Genomic DNA, 24359 nt, shown 5'->3' with positions numbered 1-24359 from the left:
GAATTTATAGACTTATGATAGATTATAAACTTTCCTAAAAGTCTGTCACCTTGCTGATTTTGATTTTCCATGCATGATGCATTGAAGAAGAAAATTAACATACTACAATTCCCCTCCTGCAAGACATAAATAGGCCATTAAGTTGCAGAGAGGAAAGGCCAAGTGTTTTTGTTATTAATAAGTTATATGAAAAAACAAAACAAAAAATTTATTGTTAAAAAAATAGACAAAAGACAAATGCAACCAAACATTATAATTGTTGTTAATCTGTATCATTTTCTATTACAAGCAGAGTGAAGCAAAGTTTACATTGAAGGAAGACTCCTTTTTTTCTATCCAATCCACATACGACACATTTTCAAAGCAGCAAAACAAATCACTTAAAATGATATTCTCATGATCTGCAATATTCTTAAAGTTGGACAAGCAATGTGTTTACACTCGTAGGCATTAGACGTTATACATGTAGAACCATAACCGTTATATACTTGTAGCTTTGTGATCAGTGGATATAATACTGAATATGTGCGCAACCTCAGTTTTTCAATACAAGCTACCAATATCATGGTTATTTTGTTATATACATTGTGTAATATTAAAAGAGCAGCAGTTTCATTGTGATTGAAAACCCCAGATGCATGCAATCAACCTACACATTTCAAAAGAAACATTCAAGCAGCTGGATAGATTTTGAAAACTATCAAGACATTTCAAGTAGCATCTACTTGTATTGTATATTTCCCTCGTCACTGATGAAAAGAAGTAGATGCTTCTTGAAAGGTCCAACAGTTATCAAAATTTATCTAGTTGTTTGTCAATGAGTAAATGTTTTATTGTGTAATGGTAGATATACATGCATGAAAAGGATTTTTTATATGGCATGTGTAAGGCCTAGGAAAAAAAAGTTGTGTTTCCTGTTTCAGTCCTGAAAAAATTAGGGTCGGTAGGTAGGGATTATCTTTTTTTTTTCTTCCTTTTTTTTTTACCTTGGCTAGTGATCCAACTCATACAATTTACAGTTCAAGAAAGTAAAACTTGCATGAGGACACAGTGGACACTTATATTTTCAATATCAATGTTAGAAAACCGATTGTACAATGTTTCATTTTTCAGGTGTCAGATCATGGAGCTCAAAAAGGTTGATCAGCTCTAAATCTAAAAAAAAAAGTATGTACTTGCCGGGATTCACAAAAAAAAGGCTAGGGTCCGCAGGTTTTCCTAGGGTCGGTTGAGAAACAGGAAACACAACGTTTTTTTTTTCCTAGGTCTAAGGCCACACCAATTTAATTTCTTGGTTAACGGACCTTTGTAGAAAAACAATGGAGCAGGCGGGCGAGAAAAAAAAAGGTCTAGGCATCCTATTATGGCCCAAAATGGTACGATAGGAGCCATGAAGTCAACACACCAGCCTGGTTCAATGAATTTTGAACTTTTAATGATACCACTGCATTGAAAGATGGAATAACTGTAACAACTAGGAAGAGAAGGACTGTTTTCAACTGTTCAGGGCAAAATATGAGCATTTTGCAGTTGATTCTGAATTTTTATTTTTGTTGGCAAATCAGAAAAAAATGAAGCGGGCAAATCCGTTAACCAAGAAATTAATTGGTGTGGCCTAAATATAGATGCTTCCTGTCTATCTACGCTCGAAGAATACGTCTCGCATGGCGCGATCCCTGACCGAAGATTTGTCGGCGAAGCGGCTGAGCTCGGCCTTCTTGCGCGACCCGACCGTTTTTATCGCCGGTAAGTCGATGTCCGTGCTCCGGGTCCCGCCTGCCGTGTAGAAGCTGGAAAGATCGGAGTGAAAGTTAGGACCTCTCGGTGACATGTTGCCCCTATAAAATGCTCACTGAAATACATTTTTTTACCATTCTGATGTTTTCTGGCATAATGTGCATCATCATGTCCAGGACTTTTTTTCTTAACTTCCTAACTTAAAGTTTACATTTCAATAGGTAAGGAATATATATTATTCTAGAATGTGTAGCTAGGAGCGGTTCCCTTTTTGGCATCACAACCAAGGTACCAACAGTGTTATCTTTCTGTTGCTCTAGAACTTTGAAGTTGTAGAATGTATACAAAGGAAAACATGATAGGGGCCACAAAGTCTGCTAAAATTTTCTCATGAGCACCACCTTGCCACTCAAGGTGTCAAGCTGTAGTTTCTTTTTTTTTTCATTTTTCAATAGGGTGTATATTGCCATGGGAAGCATAAGAATTGTAGCCTCCACAGCAGGCTTATAGAACTGGGGGTTTGGTGGTCTTCGGCTGTTTTCTGAATAGCCCATCCCTAGTACTAAAAAAACGGGTAATTCAACCAGGCCGGCTATGTTGTCTATATGGAATAAGAAAAAAGCACATAAAAGCTCCCAAAGACCATGAAGACCCCCAGGTTTTGGCTTGCTATGGAGGCTAAAGAATTGATCCACCCCATAAAACTACTACTAATCTACTGGATGTTAGGTTGTAGCTAATGTATTGTATTCAGTATGAATCAGCAGATGGAATGGTTTTCTACCATTGATGGGTTTAATTAAGATGGGATGGAGATTATGTGCAAAATTAGGCATAACTAAGCTACATAAGCCATGCACTGATTGGTCAGATCACTACATGATTGGAACCTAAAGCTAATTTGTAAGCCATGCACTGATTGGTCAGATCACTGCAGCAGCACATGTTCGGAACCTAAAGCTATGTAAGCCATGCACTGATTGGTCAGATCACTGCAGGATAATGATTGGAACCTAAAGCTACATACATGTAAGCCATGCACTGATTGGTCAGATCACTGCAGGATGATGATTGGACTATCAAGCTACATACATGTAAGCCATGCACTGATTGGTCAATTGCAGCATGATGATGATGATGATTGGACACTAAAGCTATATGTAAGCCATGCTCTGATTGGTCAAGATCACTGTAGCAGCACATGATCGGAACCTAAAGCTAAGAAAGCCATGCACTGATTGGTCAAGATCATTGCAGCAAGATGATGATGATGATGATGATGAGCAGGCTGCAAGGGAACGACCTTACCTGTATGTTACCATGGAAACCAGTTACCAGGATACCGAGTTGCTCGGGGAGAAAGTGCGTGACTCGGGACGAGCCCCCATGCCACTTGGGAGACCAAACACACACACCGTGAGAAAACGCACACCACACTGTGGTTAATATCAAGATCACACCAACTTACAGTAGCCAAGATGTTAAATAAGAAAACGTCTACTAACATAATTCCACCAGGTCACATATTCTATATCCACCACCTTGAAAAAATGCATCTAAAGAGTACTCTCCAAGCAGAGGTTTGGGTTTGGGTTATTTTTGGCATGTTTTGAGAGTTTTTAATCAGGGTTTCTTTTTTGCACTGGAATTTTTCTTTTACCCAACCCAAATAGAGTTTTTCTTTTACCCAACCCAAGATGGGTTGGATGTTGGATGAAAGAAAATTTCAGAAAAGTCTAAAAACACGCCAAAAATAAACCAAACCCTAACCTCTGCTTGGAGAGTATCTAAAGAGATCCCCATTATTATGCAACATCAGCCAGTATGATACACTCCTGCATATCTAAACTGTGCATGTCTGCAGGATTCTGCATTAGAGATCTCTCTAACAGTTTTTTCAAAGTGGTAGATATATGTAACACAATGGATATATGGTAATGGTGGTTACATTAATTTCTTAACAGTGGATATAAGTGCACTAAAGTTAGCAATATGGAGCCATAAAAATACACCAGAAGAGTGCATCATACAGTTTATGAGCAAGAACAGCCCTGAAGTAAAGGAAAAGGGTATGAGATTGATCTTTGTAATCTAAGGTTACACATTCGGTAAAAATTATTAATGTTTTTTGCTTAAATTCATAAATATTCATTAGCATATTACACTCAAGAAACTTCTTTAGTTAAGGATCCAAATTCAAACTGCAATGTACACAATTACAATCATGCAACTGTAGGCTTTCCATAGTTTATAGTTCAGTTGGACTACCAAAAGTCTGTTCCTTTTTCATGACAGGGTTGTTAGTTAATATTTAACCAAGTGATAAGAAAAGTGCACCATTTAGCAAATAAGAAACAATACTTTGGGTCCAAATTAGAACACTGTGCAATTAATGATGAAAGAGAAAAAAAATCCAACAGTAGACATGCTTACATGGGAGGTAGTTTGCGGAAGGTGTCCTCTGCCTTCATTGGAAGATGGAAGTACGTCACGCGCTTCGATGTCCCCGTCTTGTCCTTGTAGTATTCACGGTGCTCTTGTGACACCTGTCAACAACAACAAAAATCCTTCAAGTCACAAATTAACACAAGATATCAGAAATTTTGGGCTTGCATTTGTGTTTTGTATCCTTCAAGTTCAACCCATTTCCTGTGTCTGACCTTTTGACCTGACACTATTGTGAACAATTATAGTTTTGCGAACACCTCCATCTTTCTCAGACCGTGAACTTTTGCTACCATGAACATGAAGTGAATTTACAGTACTAAAAGTCAACTTGTCCAAGTCTGCCTGTCCCAGCTCTCCCGTGGGTTGGATCTCCCTCTGCCCTTCGGGCGATCCGACCCGTGGTCGGGCTGGGACCTCGGTTGATATGGTACACACCGTGATGTATTCTATATTAAGTGTGTAATGTTTTACCTAGATGTCTAAACGTAATTGACATCACATGGTGTGTTACTGAGGTTGTGGTGGCTGTACCCCTTATTTCTTGTCCTAAAAAATATCGGAGATCTAGCTGGAGCTAGTACGTCCATACTTTCTGTGCTTAATGGACGAACATCACCATCATACCTTGTCAACCTTGTTGCACCATTCCTTTCCATCATGATGCATGAGTGACTGAGAACATGAAACATCAGCAGATGCTGTCTGAAACTTCTGACTCTTCAGTCTCAAGAATTTATTCAGTTGCTTGATGTATTCTGTATTATGTAACTAAATTAAATCAAGGAGGTTAAATATATTGTACCTGGATACAGTGTTCTAGCCAGTCTGAAACTTTTTTCCGTCATCTCAACTTTGTTTCATGTAACATCATGTCATGATAATCCTGGGATTCAAATTTTGCTATCTTGACCCTCTGAAACTCTAATTCCTGCATTTGAGGGGAAAAGTTTGCTGGTAGACTAAATTGACCACTAACTGACTCAGTGACGGGTCTAGCTATATATAGACCTCTTAGCTAAACTGGTAAGGAGTGTCGGGTTGAAGCTAATGCTAGGGTTTGGTCGTGGGTTTGAACCCCGGCCTGGGACCAACAGGGTCTTTCTGTTTCTACTCTCCTACATTTGTAATTCTTACAACTGAACCAGAGATCTAGCTAGTGTAAGTCCACACTGGTAGTCTCTACTAGACTAACTATGCTGGCTATATATAGGAGAATATTTGCCAGGGGAGTTTGGCTGCCTTGTGGTTTGACTATATCGGAGGGAACGAAACTACCTCCCCGCGGCCGGACTCCCTTGGTCCATTTGATTCTCTTTTTTGCCAAATTCTACGATCCGTATTCCCGTAGAAAGGCCTGGTGGAGGCTACCATACTGGTGAGTGGTGAGCACAAACATGTACAGTACCTTGTCGAACTTGTTGTACCACTCCTTGCCGTCGTGATGCACGTTGAACAGGCGTACGCGCGGCGCGGCCAGCCAGCGGTCCCGTGAGCGCGAGCGGTTCCCCAGCACCAGGGCCGGGTCATTGGACAGCGAGGTCGGAAACGAACCACCTGTGGAGGAGGGGGGATAATTAATTTTTATGACGTCTTTTCCTTCAGAGTCTAGGTTATATCTGTCTAGTCAGCAGGGCTGGAAGTACTGGGTGTATGTAAGGTGCACATGCACCCAAATTGGAGATGTGCACCCATTTTTTTTCTGTGGGTGCAGAAAAATAATTGATTTTGGCATTCTATGACATTAGTATCGTTTTCCAATGCTTTTTTTTTCAACATACGACATATATTCGCTCATTTTGTACGATTTGCTGTATGGTTGAAAATTCATGAACGTGCGGATGTCATCCATATCAAATCAACATGGCCTTATGATAAGATGTTGTGATTGTTTCTTTACCATTGGAGTACTGCGTCTGGCTGTTGTTCAGGGTGACTGATCGGAAGTCCTGGAACCATTTCTTGGTGGTGTTGCCGTAGGTGTCCCCATACCGGAACATGATGGTGGGACAATGCCCCTTGTACCTGGAATCATGTAGAAGACTGGTTTATATACTTTTCCTCATTTGGAAAACCGGTTAAAGCATGTTGGCTGCCCAAGGGCTGAATTGTACTGCTTCAGACCATTGACAGTATGTAATACAAATTTTCCGTAACAACACACAACACTTACACTAGACGGGTAACATTTGTAAAGCAAATACATAAATGACATTGTTTACCTTTGCATATAGTCTGCTCTGTTAATTCTTACTCAAATACATTCAAATACATTCCTGCTATAAAATTGCAACATGATGTAACCCAACACCAGTTACCATGGTGACAGACATCTGATTCAGGTCATTGACCTTATTGGTTTCGAGAGGAAGAAGAGGAAACAAAGCAAAAACAATTTTACTACTATGTTTTCCTTCGGTAAACATAAAAATAGCTGTCAAACCATTGATAAATAGTGTTAGATGTACCTGTAGTTTCAGCAGGCTGGTAAGCCAATACATGTACTACATAGGTGCAGTAAAATATCATGTATGCAATAAAATTAGTGTGTGCTAGACTAGAGTATGTTAAGAGTGAAAGGGACCAATGAAATCTGGTCTATGTTAACAGGTGGTTACTATATTCTTAATGCTTCTGTTAAAAAATTGCAAAAAAAATGGTCACATTGGTCTGGTAGTTGGTACTTAACTATAACGTTATGAATTTGACTGTAATGTTATATAAACATCAAAAAGCACAAAGAGTAGGTGCTGCAATGGTGTGAACACCATCATTATGATTTTCTTAATTATATTTATACTGTAGGCTGTTCAACCTGTTATGTTTACAAAATCTCCCCCTCTCTCTCTGGTACTTTTGTTTCTTAGTTTTTGTTGTAAGGTAAACAGAGTAAACAATTGACGACCCAATACTCGGTCATCCTTTTGTAAGCTACCTGCAGTGTCAATTCAGCGCCACTCTTCCGTGTCAGTATTACAAGTCATGCCTGTCAAATACTGTAATTAAGTAGTATGAAAAATATAATTTCCTGTTCTTAAAATGTAGAAAACACTCGTATATCAAAACTGATCCTACTTTTTACAAGTTGGTCAAATACAATGAAGCTTTCTTAAATGTATTAGTGTGGAGCGACGTCTAAGGATATTAGAAGCAAGTTTAACTTTATTGTATTGTAGACATACAGTCAAAACTGTCCAAAAAGGCAACTCAAGGGACAAATAAAATCTGGTTTACGTGGACAGGTGGTCACTATAGACAGGACTGTTAATGCATGGCATTGTGTCTATGAGAAAAACTATGAGGGACCAGCAAAAAGTGGTCACAATATTGGCCAGGTGGGCCTTATGAAGAGGTGATCACTAGTACAAGTTTGACAGTATTTAAGAATATATATAAATCACTACTCACCCTGGCATGAGTGCTGGCGGGGTGTAGGTGGCATTGTGCGTAGTGATGAGTGTCCCTGCACTCCTAGAAGCCATGTTTTCTCTTCAAAAACCTGCAGAAATCTTGCAAACTTCGTGTCACCTGTTGTGTTACTTGATCACTAGTCCAGAACCCCGGCCGGGACCTTGCGCTTTGTTGTGATCCGTCGGACAGAAAATAGTACCGGGTCAAGACGACATATTTCCACGATTTCGAGCAATATTGCTAAGGACCAAATATACAAAAAGGTACTTTTTAGTTATCGCAGCCTTGTTTGAAATGGTGTAGTTACAAACGCTATCATTTTGATATATTTTGTTAGTTTTCTTATGACGGCGGAAGGATATGTCACAGCTGATGGTTCGGTCCCCGAGCTAGCGTCTCGTTCCTTAGCAACGGGGCGGAGCAAGTCTCGCGGCCTCTCGCGGGCGAACATGCGAGAGCCGGCGAGAGTTGGTAATCTCCAAGCAGATCTTTGGGTGGCGAGGTATCCATTTGCCAAGCAGTTACTAGTACCATTCGAAGGCCACTCGAAGGCTGAGATACTGGTAAAAAGATACCAGTACCAAAAAGAAAAAAAAAAGAAAAAAAAAACAAAAAAAAAACAAGAAAGGTAACAATTGCAAAGCCAATTCATGATGTTTACCTTCGCATATGGTCTGCTCTGTTTATTCTTACTCAAATACATTCGTATATATGGTCAGACAGGAGTCTACATCCCTCCTATAAAATTGCAACATTATGTAACCCAACACCAGTTACCATGGTGACAGACATCCACAAATCAGGCCATTGGCCAGGTCAGAGGTTAGTGTTAGGAACAGAAGAAGAAGAATTGTAGTAAAAACAAATTTCCTTCGGTAAACATTAATATTGGTTCCCTGTCAATACTATAGAAGCGCCACAGGCGACCACCGTCACGCAATAGCCTCCTTCGCAGACTTGTTGGGGGGGGGGCGCCATTATTTTTTCGTAGAGCGACGCGAGTTATGCCGCGGAGGGATGGTGAATGAATGAATGAATGAATGAATGAATGAATGAATGAATGAATGAATGAATGAATGAATGAATGAATGAATGAATGAACGAACGAACGAACGAACGAACGAATGAATGAATGAATGAATGAACGAACGAACGAACGAACGAACGAACGAATGAATGAATGATTTTTGTGGTTTGCCGCCGAGGGAGTTTTGCCGTGGAGAGGTTTCCCGCTCCGGGGTTGGAGCGCGAAAACTTCTCTCCATGGCAAAAACAACAAGTTTGCAAAGGAGGCTAGTCACGCACTTACATGTAGTAAAAGCGGCAATATTAACAGCTTTTAAAAAGCGGCAATGTTACTACTTTTAAGTGCTTGGTTTGGAGTCCAGCCTTGTTAGCTTTGTTCCGCTTCCCAAGATCCGCTACCCCGCCAAGTTCAACAATAGTGTTTTTAACTCCTGGATTTTGTTTTACCAGGCTCCGGAATTCCTGGAAAGAGTAGAAACTGGCCAAATAGACGTATTATTAACATACCAAAGGGGTTTATTGTGGTTTATTGAGGAAAAACTCTCCTTTAGCTGCCCACTGGTAGGTGACAGCTGTTCTTCCAGGAGAGGGTGAAGTACATAAAACATTACAACACATCAACGTACAATTACATGAAGTTACATTACACGGTTATCTAAAAGAAACAAATGTGTAACATCGTATGTGCTTTACTTATTCATGTCTCTCATGTGCTTTAGTAGGCCCGGAAACTTATTATTACCGAAGGAAAACATATTGTTTTTGCTCAGTTTCCTCTTCTGTTCCAAACACTAACATCTGACCTGGCCAATGAGATGATTTGTTGACGTCTGTCACCATGGTGACTGGTGTTGGGTTACATAATGTTGCAATTTCATGGTCTGCTCTGCTCCTATCGCCATATACGAGTACTCGTAGTACATGTATGTGAATGTGTTTGAGTAAAAACAAGAGTTCCACGATCTCATACCTTCGCCAAATGATGTTAACCCTTGCGGTTGAAGAATTATACAATTTTAATAATTGATTTTGCAAATAAGATCCTCATTTGCAAGGGTTATATCAGTTGATCATATTCTCCACCCAATGACAGTCTTATCTTAACAAAAAGGCTATTGTAGCACTTCCTCATAAATTATGCAAATGAGGTCATGATCTGAATAAATTATGTTTATTGATGTTCGCTTTCACTTAACTTCCAAATGTGGCAAGTATGAAATTCCCAGCAGTTACAACCATGAAATTATAAAAATTTCCCATTAATTATGCAAATTAGGTATTTATTTACATAATCTATATCCTCAGATTTTTTCATTCTCAATTACATGTCACAAGTGTTTCATAGTCCTATAATCGAACAAAGCAGAGTTTTAGAATTTCCTCATTAATTATGCAAATTAGCTCCTGATTTGCATAATTATCATTTGATTATGTCAAGCATCACTTCAGCTACCTACATACCAAAAATCACGTCAATCCGTCAACCGGTTACTTAGTTATCATCCTTCGAAAATTTTTCAACAAATGCTCCTGCAGTTCCAGAACAAGCCGCTAGGGGGCCCAAACTCATGTCACTTCTTCCCTACCTCATGAGCTATCTACCAACCAAAATTCGTGACCCTAGCATGTCCAGATCGCGAGATATCAAAACCGGAAGTTCTGCTGCAGTACCAACAGAAGCCGCCAGGGGGCCCAAAATCTAATCATTTCTAGGTCTCATCAAGACCTACCCACCTACCAAGTTTCATGACAATGCATACTAAGCTTCTTGAGTTATGCTGTTCACAAACAGACAGACAGACAGACGGACAAACGCTACTGAAAACATAACCTTCTTGGCGAAGGTAATTAACAGGGCAGACCATGTCCGAAGGTAAACATTATGCACTTCTCTAGTCTTTTATTGATCTTCATAGCGCGTCATTCGGACAAACAACGATGTCAAGTTTTCCATGTAACTGTTACTGTATTAAACCTCCTTGAGACGACGTTGACCTCTTAAGAAGTTTATATCGCTCATAAATAATAAGATGGCGCCAGAGTTCCGTGTCAGAGAACTGCAGAAGACTATGATAAATCTCAATCGGACCCGTAAAATTTTTAAAGCAGGACACTTCAACGGTTGCCGCCGAGTTTGTTAACGTTATCGGTCTTAAACCTACAAGAAAGATACGACGAAGTAGCCTCTACCAGGCTTCGGCAGGCGGCTGGAAAGAGTAGAAATTGGCCTAACAGAGAGATGGCATACCAACTCCCCCGGCCTGTTATCTCTCTATTTGGCCAATTTCTACTCTTTCCAGCCGCCTTCCGAAGCCTGGTAGAGGCTAGCGATGAATGGCACAAACGTAAATGGCTAGTGTCGAAATAGATGTGGAAAACTGTGTGTTGCTGAAGAACAAGCCACCAAAATAAACGAAACTCCGTCTTAGCCTGCGTAGCAGGCTTATAGAACTGGGGGTTTGGTGGTCTTCGGCTGTTTTCTGATTAGCCTCCGTAGCAGGCTTATACAACTGGGGGTTTGGTGGTCTTCGGCTGTTTTCTGATGAGCCCAGTCATTAAACGGGCGTAATTCAGCCAGGTTGGCTTAAAGTTAAATAGCCTTCCCGCGTCTTGTGACGCATAGGGCGGCGCCCATCTCCGTTCATTAGCTCTGGGCCACACACAGTAGTCACTACAGCAGGGGACTAGTCCACTGGTAGTGGTGTGTGCTTAACTCCCATACTCCTTCCCAAATGCAGAGTGCTAAGCAGAGAAAGCAGTATGTACCATCTTTAAAGTCTTTGTTCAGGTGTTCAGACTCTACTACTGTTAAAATTACTTCCGAACGCCAGTTCAAGTGACATCCTGACGTCCTTCTGCATATAACATTAACGTTGTGTTTGATCACTACATGCCAGCTAGCTGTATAACGTCACTTGTGACGGAATAGGGCCTGTTTTGAAGTGATGTGATTTTAAAAAGCAAATATTTTGGGCGAGCCACATGACTAGAAACGTGTTTCCTGTAGTCTCTACCAGGAAAATCCCTAGAAAGCTTTAAACTACTCCTGCAATTAAATGTGCAAAGATTGAGTGTAACAAGTCGTTCGGTGTGATATAGATAGCTGCCGCCGCGCCGCGTGCCTGCGAGGCTGGTGTGTTACGCCGAAGGGTGGTTATACTGATACAGATACAGAAAATAATAGAAATTGGACAAAAAAGGGAATACTTTACCAGGGAAGTTGGTCGGCCAGGGAGCACGGTACATTTTGCGATCCACTACTATTTTTCCAGTGATCCGCGGTGCCTGATATAGGCTACTAGTATATTCTTTCGTCTTGTCCACGGTAGACTTGGGTGATAGCCTCCACCAGGCCTTCCTATTAAAGGCTATGGATAGATAAAATTCGGCAAAAATGGGGTAAAGAATTGGCCAGGAGAGTCATTCTGCGGTAAAGCTACTATTATACATGGCCGGTGTTTTTTTTTTTGGTCGCTACCCCCACCTTCTCTGGCTACTGGATACTGTCTTGCCACCGAAAGGGACCTGCTTGGAGATCACGGGAAGCTAACATTTTCTAATTGCGCGGGCGAAAGAAACGGTACGACGCGGTGTCACCAAAGTTCACTGTCAAATTATTCTCCTCATTTTTTTTTTTTAATTTCACCATTTTCAACCTGCGTTGCTAGCGTGTAGGTCTGGTGGTGAATGAATGAATGAATGAGTGAATGAGTGAATGAGTGAATGAATGAATGAATGAATGAATGAATGAATGAATGAATGAATGAATGAATGAATGAATGAATGAATGAATGAATGAATGAATGAATGAATGAATGAATGAATGAATGAATGAATGAATGAATGAATGAATGAATCCTCACATGCCACCGATCTTGTGCCCTTGGGAAAGGCACTTTGCACGACTTAATTTATCTTCAGTGAAAATGAATATTGTCTTGTCCTGTCCTCTGCGTTGGTGGCGGCATAAAATAAGTTGATATAACTTGAGTGTGCCGTCACCACGTCTAGTCATGAAATGTTGGAATATAGAAATAAAAAAAAGTACATCGCAGCCAAAGGCTGAATTGCGTTTTTTTTTTTACATATTTAGATATTTACACATCGTGACTCAGTGGAATCCTGGTCTTCCCCCTCCCAGCCCCCAAGACAAGACCTTACGTTCCAAAGCCTCTTCCGACTTCACGAATTGAAAGATCCCCGCCCCCATTTTTCCGTTTGCTTGAATCACAAACCAAGTGTTCTGTGTAACTTGTGACAATATAAGTCTACTTCCCTGTCACACATGTCAGGGGAATTGCCCGCAGTCTGACCCCACCCCACCTTAGCCTCCAGCAGTCCTTTCTACGGGAATACGGATCGTAGAATTCGGCAAACAAAGAGAGTAAAATTGGCCAAGGGAGTCCGACCGCGGGGAGGTAGTTTCTTTCCCTCATATAACTGCGCGGCCAGTCAAACCTACAAGGCGGCCAAACTCCCCTGCCAAATATTCTCCTATATATAGCCAGCGTAGTTAGTCTGGTAGAGACTAACCCCACCCCATTCCATTGGGCATGTGAAGTAAAATGTTGTGTTCCCGATTCTGAAAAATATAGGGTCGGTAGGTAGGAATCCTCTTTTCATTGTACCTAGGACGACTTTATCGCCATGACTTTGCTTGTAAGAGCATAATAGCAAATGTACAATAAAGGTCTTTTATTCATTCAATTTTACTCTGTTATGTTTTTTACATGTTGGCATAAGACTTGAGTGATCCAACAGATACAACTTAACAATGTAAAACTTAAATACATCCCGATTTACTCTATAAATATTTGCTTCTAGAAAGTGTGTGAAATACAGTTTCAGAGGCCGGAAATAATTTCATCAGGTTGGTAAAAAAATGATTGGATATTTAAGTTCTTTTATTCACAATCATTCGTTTTACTACCTAAACGAACTTAAATATTAAACGTTTCAGAGGGTTTGAACTTTATAAAAATTCTGTGGTCTTTAATACTAGCGGTCGACCACCAACAAAGGCTAGGTTCTGTGGTTTTTGCTAGCGGTGGTCTGGTAGCCGGAAACACTATGCTACTTTCCCTTCCCACCATAGGTCTTGGTAGCCTCCTTTTCAGGCGTTCTGGGGCGACATTTTCTGATCAAACGGAGATCGCACGCAATAGAAGCTCTATCTGGCCTCCAACCAGGGATGGCTATGTATAATGTAGGGTTGGCTAATCTCCAAGCAGATCCGGGAACGCCTGAAAAGGAGGCTAAGGTCTTGGCCTCTGTGTCTTGGCAGCTTGTCTTGGCATTTTCCCAAGAATGATTCAATTGGCAAAAGTGAAAGTATCGGAGTTTTCAAGCTGTGGAACCGGATGACTGGGAGGTTTTTTTTAATGAGTTTCTTTTCTATTTTTCACGGCAAGATTCACTTGTTCTTTCCGCTTTAAAGCGGAATTAAATTATGAATAAGGTTGTTCTTTTTATTTATGACTCGATCATTTTTGGGGCGAGGACCGGAGTAACCGCTTCCTTTATTGCCCGCACTTTTTCCGCTCTTTTCACTCATTTTGTGTTTTTCTTTGTCTCTCATGTAGGACGTAGGACGTCTGTAGTAGTACTCTATACTACGGTATAGACATATTCGTCGCTCCACGTGAGCGTGGTCACATAAAATTTGATGTCAAACTAGCCATGCGGAAACGGGCAACACCTTCTGCATGTGAAACTTCTGACGTCCGTTAAAACACACACAAACAAACAGACGAACAGGCGACTACGTGATTGGCATCACTAACAGCTTAACACTTGACATACCTTGCATATTTCTCAGCGTAAGGTCGTAATAAGTACTATTAGTAGTAATGTCAACTCTGGGAACCGCGTAACACCTTCTCTGAAACATCTACTAACGTGCGTCAATACAGCGGACAAACAGACGTTCTCTGTACTGTTTTCGTGACTATGTTGTGGACAACAAACATTCTCAACACTTGACATACCTTACATATCTCTCAACGTTGACATAGAACAACAGTCGAGCATTGTACGCAGGCGAATCAAAAGGTCATTGACCATTGCGTTTGATTCAAATAGCCGACTTATCAACACTCGACATATCTTACATATTTCTTTGTTATTATCTTACATGTTTCTTTGTTATTATCTTACATATTTCTTTGTTATTATCTTACATATTTCTTTGTTATTATCTTACATATTTCTTTGTTATTATCTTACATATTTCTTTGTTATTATCTTACATATTTCTTTCATATCTTTCGTACTTCTCAGTCAACATTGAACGACGCCCATCATGATCATGATTGAGTCACAAAAAGAACAAACTTCAAGTAAACATAGATTGATTCCAATTTGTCGAAAAATGAATAACACTTGACATATCTTACATATTTCTCAGCATATTACACACATGCACATACTATACAACTACTATAAACGCAGCTATATAAAATACATCTTCACATAACAAATGGCTAAAATAAAGGCTTAGAAACTATCATCAAAACTGACTAACTATCAGAACTGGTTTCACTACACATCACTGGGAGAAAGCACGAGGTGGTTTTACCCAATATGGTATCTGTATCTGTATCTGTATAGCCGGTATACTAGTAACCGCCCTTCGGCGTAACACACCAGCTTCTGTATCTGTATAGCCGGTATAAGGCCACACCGTCTTAATTTTATGGATGACATCCTCTGAAGACCCCCAAACTAGTGCGCGCGGGCGAATAATAACAAAAAAATCCGGCCAAAAATTAAAATGCTACTAAACCACAGGAATACAAAGCTGGTGTTGTGAATTTGCGGCAGTACATAGCGACGTATACGACAAGCCGGCACATGCTGGCTTTTGCGGAATTTATGAATCGGCACTGTACGTATGTGCCGAGTTCTTGAGTCGTGGACCTTCGGCAGCCTGGGTGCCATCCTCCAGAGTTTATTTTATTTTATTCCACTACTCCAGAGTTACCACCGGCTCCGTATTGTCGCTAACTACCATGGACTACCATGATGTCGAACCACCTCGCTATATTTATAGTATGGAAAACCATATGTCGTCAATAATTGAATGTTTCTTGTATATGTATTACGTGTATATTAGCCCACGGTGTTAGTTTTACTGAGTATGTGGAATGTAAAATTCGGCGCAATTCAGTGTATACTGCAAGGCCGACTTGTATCGTGTTTTTATCAATAAACCATTTACTTCCTACTACTACGACTACTCAGGCCTGGAGCCAGGCCAGAGCCTCAATGGACGTGATTCCCAGTCTCTTTCCTTCCTTCCGCTTAACTTACCGGGAATCTGGATCCCGTGACCGTTAACAAGTGGGAGCTACAGGGAACTCCCCCTCCATCTTTGCCTGTCCGGTACACACACATACACACAGCCACGCTAGCCTCTACCATGCCTTTCTATGGGAATACGGATCGTAGACTTCGGTAAAAAAAGAGAATAAAATTGGCCAAGGGAGTCCGGCCGCGGGGAGGTAGTTTCTTTCCCAGTCAAACCTACAAGGTGGCCAAACTACCCCGGCAAATATTATCCTATACATAGCCAGCGTAGTTAGTCTGGTAGAGACTATAGCCACGCCCCCTTCCCCCATGTCACCCTTAGTCACGAGGAGGAAGAAAACACCAACAAACTAAAAATTACGCAATGTCGTCATGGTCTAAGACTGTAACATTGCCGGCGGGAACAATTATTAATCATTTCGGAGAGAATTCCCCGCAGTAGTCACGACCTGCCCACTAGGTGATGTATAAAAGAGAGGGGCCGGCCCGGTGTAGCTCAGTCCTGGAGCGAAGACGTCTTCAATCGCACCAAGGAGGAGCGAGGTCTAGATCTACACAAGACGTACTTTTCATATATAGTCTTCTACGACTTTGCTGAGCAGTGAACGCCAAAACGCCCGGTCTTCCAGTCTATTTTATCAAGCGCCGACGACAGAGTGATATTTACAACATGACAAGTTCTTTGGTAAGTGTATTTATAATTCCTATATGTTCTCATGCCCGTAGCCAGGGGGAGTTCGGAAGAACAGGAATCAAAGGTCCACTTTTGAAGTAAAGGCCCAAGATTTTTCTTTAAAAGTGGACCAGCGGGGTTATCTCTGACTTTTCCCTTAAAATCCTCTAAAAAAACGCAGGAGATGCCATTTCAGAAGGTTTTATTTTCAAACTTTCCCGGGGAGGCATGCCCCCGGACCCCCTGAGGAACTTCGCGTCTACGGCGCTCGCTGATCCCTCAGACAGTGGGCAGACAAAATCCTGGCTACGGTCATGTTCTGTAATGCTTTGTATTGTTTTTGATATTAGATGTGACTCGAAAACCCGAGTCGCATTCGCCGTACATCGTTAAACGGTTTTGATATAAAATATTATAATTTTCAAGCAGTCTGCGACAAAACCAACCACTAGCGGGGACCGATGAAAGAGTAGCCTCTACCAGGCCTCGGGAGGCGGCTGGAAAGAGTAGAAGTTGGCCAAAGAGAGAGATAACATGCCAGGGGAGTTTTTCTGCTGGAGAGAACAGTACTAGTTCAGGTGCGGCAAAATGTTCTCTCCCAGCAGACAAACTCCCCTGACATGTTATCTCTCTATTTGGCCGATTTCTACTCTTTCCAGCCGCCTCCCGAAGCCTGGTAGAGGCTAAGTAAAGAGAGCTTTTTCGGTTGCTGGATTTTGAACGAAACATGGCAGGGCTGCCCTAACCTCTACCAGGCGTCGGGAGTCGGCTGGATAGAGTAGAGATTGGTCAAATAGAGAGATAACATACCGAATGTACTCTCCAGCGGACCAACTCCCCTGGCATGTTATCTCTCTATTTGGCCGATTTCTACTCTTCCCAGCCGCCTCCCGAAGCCTGGTAGAGCTAGGTTAGGGCTGCCCCCAAGAATGGCCCCACTTTACGACAGATCCAAAGATCGTAACGCGTTGTAACAGACTTGAACCAACCTTCACCTTCACGAACATAAGGACTCAAAGGCTGGAAATTCGAAGTGTGTCACTCTTCATGTCAGGTATGTGAATGCCTGAAATGTTTTAGATATGCTTGTTTGCCAAGTTACAGAATGAACTCTCACTGAACTGCTTACCACGTGTATGTGATCACTGAACCCGGTGACAGTTAGAAGCTCAACGTGAAGTTTCGTACGTTCGACCTATTGTACCGCTCGGTCGGGTGTTTTTTTAAGGGCCTAGCACATCCGTCGTCGTATGATCTGTGGGCATCAGTCTTGGAACAGTCGTACACGTGTCGTGTGCGTGTCGCGTGGTTGTCAAGTAGTTATCGTAAGATCCTTGTCGGCTGTTATTTCTGTCACCCTAGTCTGCTTGAAAATCGCACTACGCCCAGAGAGAGAGAGAGAGAGAGAATGAGAGCGACAGAGAGAGAGAGAGAGAGAGAGAGAGAGAGAGCTAGAGAGAGGGAGAGAGACAGGGAGAGAGACAGGGAGCTAGAGAGAGAGAGACATAGAGAAAGCTAGAGAGAGAGAAAGAGCGAGAAAGAGCGAGAGAGAGAGAGAGAGAGAGAAAGAGAGAGAGAAAGAGAATGAGAGAGATATCGAGAATGAGAGAGTGTCAAACAGAGAGAAGAGAGAGAGACCGATAGAGAGCTAGAGAGAGAGATTCAGAAGCATTTCTGTGGTTACATTGCTTCAAAAATTTAGAGGATTAGTCTATCTATTCTTTTGAGAGAGAGAGAATGAGAGAGTGAAACAGAGAAGAGAGAGAGACAGATAGAGAGAGAGAGAGGGAGAGAGATTCAGAAGCATTTCTGCAGGACTGCTTTGAGAATTTAGAGGACTAGTCGATCTATATTCTTTAAAATGTCGTGATAATTCTAGTGACCGTGCGACAAAAAAAATCACCTGTACCCTGTACACGCGCACACGCGCTAACGGTCTTTTCTGGGTCATCCCTAAATATGCCGGATGTACGTTTATCAAAATTTGCTTACCATAACAAGTTACAATTATCTAGGAGCAACCGACCAAAACCACATGCCCCGAGTAGCCTTAAAAGCCTCAAGTATTTGAAGACAAACACTTGCCGTCCCGATTGCTTCACTAGTACCCTAGAGATGGGACGTCTGGTTATGTTGTATTTGGGGCGTTACTTTGGTTAGTAGGCATACAACACCTAGATATAACGGTACCTATTGTGGTGTTCCCAACAGCAACCACGAAAATTCCAGGAAGCACGAAACATAAAGAGTACAATCTAAAATAGTATAGGTATACTAAGGTATACAATACCGAAACAACAGTACCCCCTACCTGTGGCGTTTCTAATAGCAACCACGCAAATTCCAGTAGGCACAGGATCTGAAGACTACAATCTTAAAATGTGGTGTGTATTTTAGGGTGTATATTACGTAAGCTAGGTATACAATACCGAAGCAACAGTACCCCCTGTCTGTGGCGTTTCTAATAGTAACCACCCAAATTCCAGTAAGCAAAAGACCATTTACAAAACAATCGTAAATGTTCCTAAATGTTGTGTGTGTTGGACGTTTATAATACTGTGTATAGCAGGTACAAGTATACACCGCCGATACAACGGTACCCCCTGTGACGTTTCTAACAGTAACCAAGCAAATAACAGCAAGCAAAAGACCTGATGAGTACAAAGCAATCGTAAATGTTACTAAATGAAAAAAAAATCCTAAATGTTGTGTGTGGGGGTCACTCTTGGACCGTTACTGTGTATATTATGTACGCCGATACAAGTATACACTGCCAATACAACGGTCTCCAGGCAAATAATTGTAAGCAAAAGACCCGAAGAGTTCTAAACAATTGTAAATGTTGCTAAATGTTGTGTACGTTACTTTGTACATTACGTACAGGTAAGTATACAGTGCCCGATACAACAGTACCCCCTGTAGTGTTCCTATGAGCAACCGACCAAATATCAGTAAGCAGAGGACCTACAAGAGTACAAACGTAAAATGTGGTGTGTATTTTAGGGTGTATATTAGGTAAACTAGATATACAATACCGAAACAACAGTACCCCCTGTGACCAGCAACCACCCAAATTCCAATAAGCAAAAGATCTGATGACCGTAATGTTCCTAAATGTTGTGTGAGAGGGACATTACTTTGTATACCGATACAACGGTACCCCCTGCCCTGTTGCGTTTCCAAGCAAATAATTGTAAGCAAAAGACCCGAAGAGTACAAAACAATCGCAAATCTTCTTAATGTTGTTCCTGAGACATTACGCTTTACATTACTTACAATTATACACCGCCGATACAAACAGTACCCCCTGCGCTGTTCCTATGAGCAACCGACCAAATATCAGTAAGCAATAGTCTTTAAGACCTACAAGAGTACAAACAGTCCGGATTGTTTAGTCACAGTTGTTGACGCGGCGTACTTATACAGCGAGAAGGAATGCGCGCGTGTGTTTGATTTAAACTGAAGACAGTGTGTTTGGCTAGTCTGTTTGGTGCCATCCTGATTAGTTTACCGCTCCAATAGCGCGTGGCTACTGGTCGCAACTACCCAAGGAGGTTTAAAGGTACTCTCCAAGCAGAGGTTTGGGTATGGGGTTATTTTTAGCGTGTTTTTAGGCTTTTTTTTACCGGGGTTTCTCTTTTGCACTGAATTTTTCTTCCACCGTGCAATAAAAATAACCCCAAACCCAAACCTCTGCTTGGAGAGTAGTTTAAAGGCATCCAGTGCGATTTCAGGGCAGCAAAACTGAAAATATTCTGCATAAGGCTTTATAACATTGACACATACTGCTTCACATTAGCACATTTCAATCAGTATTTCATACTTTGGGTTTTTAAAACTGCAGAAACAAGCCCCAATATGAGTTTTATATTTTATGTCAGTTGCACATATTGCCATAATAACTATGTTATTTTACTGTAGTTGAATTTGTAGGGAAAAGCTCGACGCAATTCAGCTGTGGCTGCAAGGCCGATCTAATGTGTTTTAACAATAAACAAATTACTACTACTTCGTTTCTTGGTGCGTTTCCAGGTGTTTCTTGTGACGTTGCTGAGCTGCGGACGTCACCTGGCGTCAGTCCACGGTGGCGTCATTCCGTCGGCGACGACGTCGTCTTCTTCCGCAGACGTGGGCCCTACTGCTGACGTCGGCGTGCTCACGCCAAGTACAGACGCACAGTTGCCAACAACTGACGCCAACCCGAGTACTACTGGTGGTGCGGTCACGTCACAGGTGACAACTGACGCCACGCAAGCAGACGCCAGCCCAGCGTCTACCGAAGGTGCGGAGACGTCAGGTAGCGACGCAGAGATGCCAACCGACGTCAGCCCAACTGCCGACGGTGCGATCACGACAACGGAAGGAGGAGACTCGACATCGTGTAACCATGGCGACGACGGGGCGACGCCTAACGACGGGGCAACGCCTAACGACGAAGAGGCGGCAGTCCGCACCGCACGGAACTCTGGGGACGACACCGTGTCCCCATGCCTGGTCCTGACGGCCGCCCAGGTTGCCGAGGTTAGTAGCAATAGTAGTAGTAGTGGTAGTGGTAGTAGCAGTAGCAGTAGTGGTAGTAGTAGTGGTAGTAGTAGTAGCAGTAGCAGTAGTGGTAGCAGTAGTAGTAGTAGTGGTAGTAGTACATATGTAGTAGAAGTAGTAGTAGTAGCAGCAGCAGCAGCAGCAGCAGCAGCAGTATTAGTAGTAGTAGTAGTAGTAGTAGTAGTAGTAACGTTAGTAGCAGCAGCAGCAGTAGTAGTAGTAGTAGTAGTACATGTGAATGTGTTTGAGTAAGAATTAACAGAGCAGACCATGTCCGAAGGTAAACATAATGCATTTGCTTTGCAAATGTTACTTCTAGTTACATTAATTTTTTCACCGTTTTGTAGGTGTATGCCAACTGCACGTCCGGTTACAGCAGCGCCCTGGCAACTGGGGTTTTGAGGGTCTTCAGGGTCTTTAGCATTAGAATATAGCGTTCCAGTATGCAATATTCATGTTTTGCATACTGCATGTCCCCTTGTGCATTTAGCCCATCTGGGCAAGAACATGCAATAAAGATTCATATCATATCATATCATTAATTTTTTCACCGTAGGTGTACGCCAACTGCACGTCCGGTTATGCCAGCGCCCTGGCCTACCCCAGCTACCCCGCCAACGAGTTGTACCGGCCGTGCGCGGGCGCCGACGGCTCGCAGACCTGCTCCGACCTGAAGACCGGCTCCCAGAGGGGGCGGCCCGTCTGCCCCTGGTCCGAGCAAAGGCACGAGGACCCCAACAGGAGTCCCACGGTTATCGAGTACGTGCAGTGCCACACGCAGTTCCCGGTCGACCTGAGCGGTGCAGAAATGCTGGACTACTATTGCAAGCACGTCTCCTACACCCAACGGGTGCTGATCAAGGATGGGGACACCTGCGAAGAAGGGTTCCGCTACAAGTGTGTCGTGCTGAAGATTGCCAACGCTTGCGTGGCTTACATCAGCTAAAGTGCGGCTGACGGTAGCCTCCATAGCATGCCAAAAAACTACGGGATTTGGGGGTCTTCAGGGTCTTTGGTAGCCTGGGTTCCAGACCCATAGCACACTGGACACAAAATATCTCAGTGAGCCTATTTTTTGTGTCCAGTGTGCTATGGGTCTGGAACCCAGGTTAGGTCTTTGGGAGCTTTTATGTGCTATTTTCTGATTGCATATAGACAACATAGCCGGCCTGGTTGAATTTGCCCCAGTTTTTTTGAACTGGGCTAATCAGAAAACAGCCGAAGACCACCAAACCCCCAGTTCTATAAGCCTGCTACGGAGGCTAGGCTGACGGGTTGTGTGTGGACTAACACTGCCACGGCCCGACAGCATTCTGAGATAGAACCAAACCGTGTTTGGTCCCAAGTGTATGGTGTTTCACCAGCTAAAGACGATCATATTGATCTTACTATAGTCGACTTTACTTATAAGTAATCTCCAAGCAGATCTTTTGGTGGCTGCAAGATAGTTATCAACTTGGCAAGACAGTAGCAAATTGATGAGACAGTATCAAATTGGTAACACAGTAGCAAATTGCCAAGGCAGTATCAACTTAGCAAGACAGTATCAAATTGATAAGACAGTATAAACTTGGCAAGACAGTATCAAATACTAGTAGACAAGACAGTATCAAATTGATATAAAGACAGTATGTGTTGTATGGTGTTTCCACCAACGAAAATAAGATGATCATATTGGTCCTACTATAGTTTAGTATAGTCAAATTAAGTAATTGATACGTGTATAATCATGTGACATGTTGACTGTCGTGTTCCAATGATACTTTTCTAATGAAAATGCCAGAGCAACGTTTGGTGGAAACGTATCGATAATATCGAAGGGGTAAAAGCTAGCCTCTACCAGGCTTCAGAAGTGGCTGGAAAGAGTAGGAATCGGCCAAATAGACAGATAACATGCTGGGGGAGTTGGTACACTACAGGAGTACAGTTTGCCACTTCTAAAGCCTGGTAGAGACATATAGAATACAACACGGTGTATTTCGTATCGCCCGAGGTACCAGCCCGACCGCGCGTCGGATCGCCCGACGGCCGAAGGCCGGAGGGCGATCCGGTCCGCGGGAGGGCTGGGACCGAGGGTGATGCGGAATACACCATGTTGTATTTTATTTATGTCATACCCACCCAAAAAACGCGCCTTTCAATGCGAAATGAGCGAAAATTTGGTGTCCCTAAACCCAAAAAAAATGCGACAACATATTCGAATTTCGAAATCGGTGCATGCGGTTAGGCCGAAATGCGTTCGAATCGTTCCACGGAACATTTGGAAGGCCCGGGCCGTACGCGTAAAGAACCCCCGGGCCGTACCGCTAGTTATCACACGGGTCGGAACACCCGTATCGAACGTAATCGCGGCCCAGGTAGGACATAAAAGGTAATACCATCTCTAGCCGTGATTTGGCGTAATATGATATTTTAACGGAAGTCTATTTTATTATATCATCAATGATGAATAATTTCTTTATTGGTTTATTTGTATCAACATATCAACAACATATCTCGCAGCCTTGACATACAGGGCTGAATTCTGATGTTTGTTTACAATATGAATCATTAATAATAGGGAAATACAAATTACAATCATATCGGAATCTACAGATTAATATATCACTTTGGAATAATAGCTTGTAGAGCGTGTGAGGTACACACGTTATATCCATGTTGGATCGGCTGTCTAGAATAAAAATCCTGCTTTCTGTGATCGGCTAAGTACTTTCTGCACTGAACTCATTGTGTTTGTTTGTGTGTGTGTGTGTGTGTTTGTGAGTGTGTTAGTGTGTGTTAGTGTGTGTGTGTGTGTGTGTGTGTGTGTGTGTGTGTGTGTGTGTGTGTGTGTGTGTGTGTGTGTGTGTGTGTGTACGTGCGCGCGCGCATGTGTACCACCGGTGATGACGCCATGAAACATGATCACGTAGCCTTTCTGTATTTCTCTTTGCTGTCCTAATAAGGGGTCAGGCAGAGTGCAGAGACAATAGCCTTTTCAGTCAATCAAAAATCATTCCGCTCCACTTCCGATAATTGCTCAATTCTGGATTGTCTGTATGGTTTTAGATCCTCTACAAATTTGACATAAGAAATCTCATTTTTTTCCTGTAGTCACATTACATTGCATTAAATTATTTTCCATCAAAGTTACTTAAGTCTTTCATGTATACACCTGTTAGTATTCACGATTACAGCACTGCAAATTGAGAGGGTGTCGGTCAGACGATTGACAAAG

At 42.2% G+C, this 24359-nt stretch overlaps 2 protein-coding genes across 3 annotated transcripts; one reads left to right on the top strand and one right to left on the bottom strand.

Annotated features, from left to right (window-relative positions):
- Window positions 1–1557: 1557 nt before the first annotated feature.
- On the bottom strand, window positions 1558–7768 carry LOC109465284 (UPF0573 protein C2orf70 homolog A-like). Of its 2 annotated transcripts, XM_019762473.1 has the most exons (6): window positions 7591–7768; window positions 6083–6207; window positions 5591–5739; window positions 4171–4283; window positions 3046–3129; window positions 1617–1790 (listed from the first exon to the last, which is right to left on the bottom strand). In XM_019762473.1, the coding sequence occupies exons 1-5, from the start codon at window positions 7662–7664 to the stop codon at window positions 3069–3071; spliced, it is 522 nt and encodes a 173-aa protein (XP_019618032.1). In that variant the 5' UTR covers window positions 7665–7768; the 3' UTR covers window positions 1617–1790; window positions 3046–3068. The 2 variants fall into 2 exon arrangements, with proteins under 2 accessions (XP_019618031.1, XP_019618032.1); XM_019762472.1 differs by lacking the exon at window positions 3046–3129 and having other exon boundaries at window positions 1558–1790.
- Window positions 7769–18559: 10791 nt separating this feature from the next.
- On the top strand, window positions 18560–22093 carry LOC109465185. Its single transcript, XM_019762332.1, has 3 exons — window positions 18560–18568; window positions 20633–21121; window positions 21699–22093. Exons 1-3 carry the CDS (start codon window positions 18560–18562, stop codon window positions 22086–22088), a joined length of 888 nt encoding a protein of 295 aa, XP_019617891.1. The 3' UTR covers window positions 22089–22093.
- Window positions 22094–24359: the final 2266 nt, after the last annotated feature.

This window comes from Branchiostoma belcheri, unplaced genomic scaffold (genome assembly GCF_001625305.1).
Source record: "Branchiostoma belcheri isolate BF01 breed outbred unplaced genomic scaffold, Haploidv18h27 scaffold15, whole genome shotgun sequence".
NCBI lineage: Eukaryota > Metazoa > Chordata > Leptocardii > Amphioxiformes > Branchiostomatidae > Branchiostoma > Branchiostoma belcheri.
This window is presented reverse-complemented; position numbering and strand designations above follow the sequence as displayed.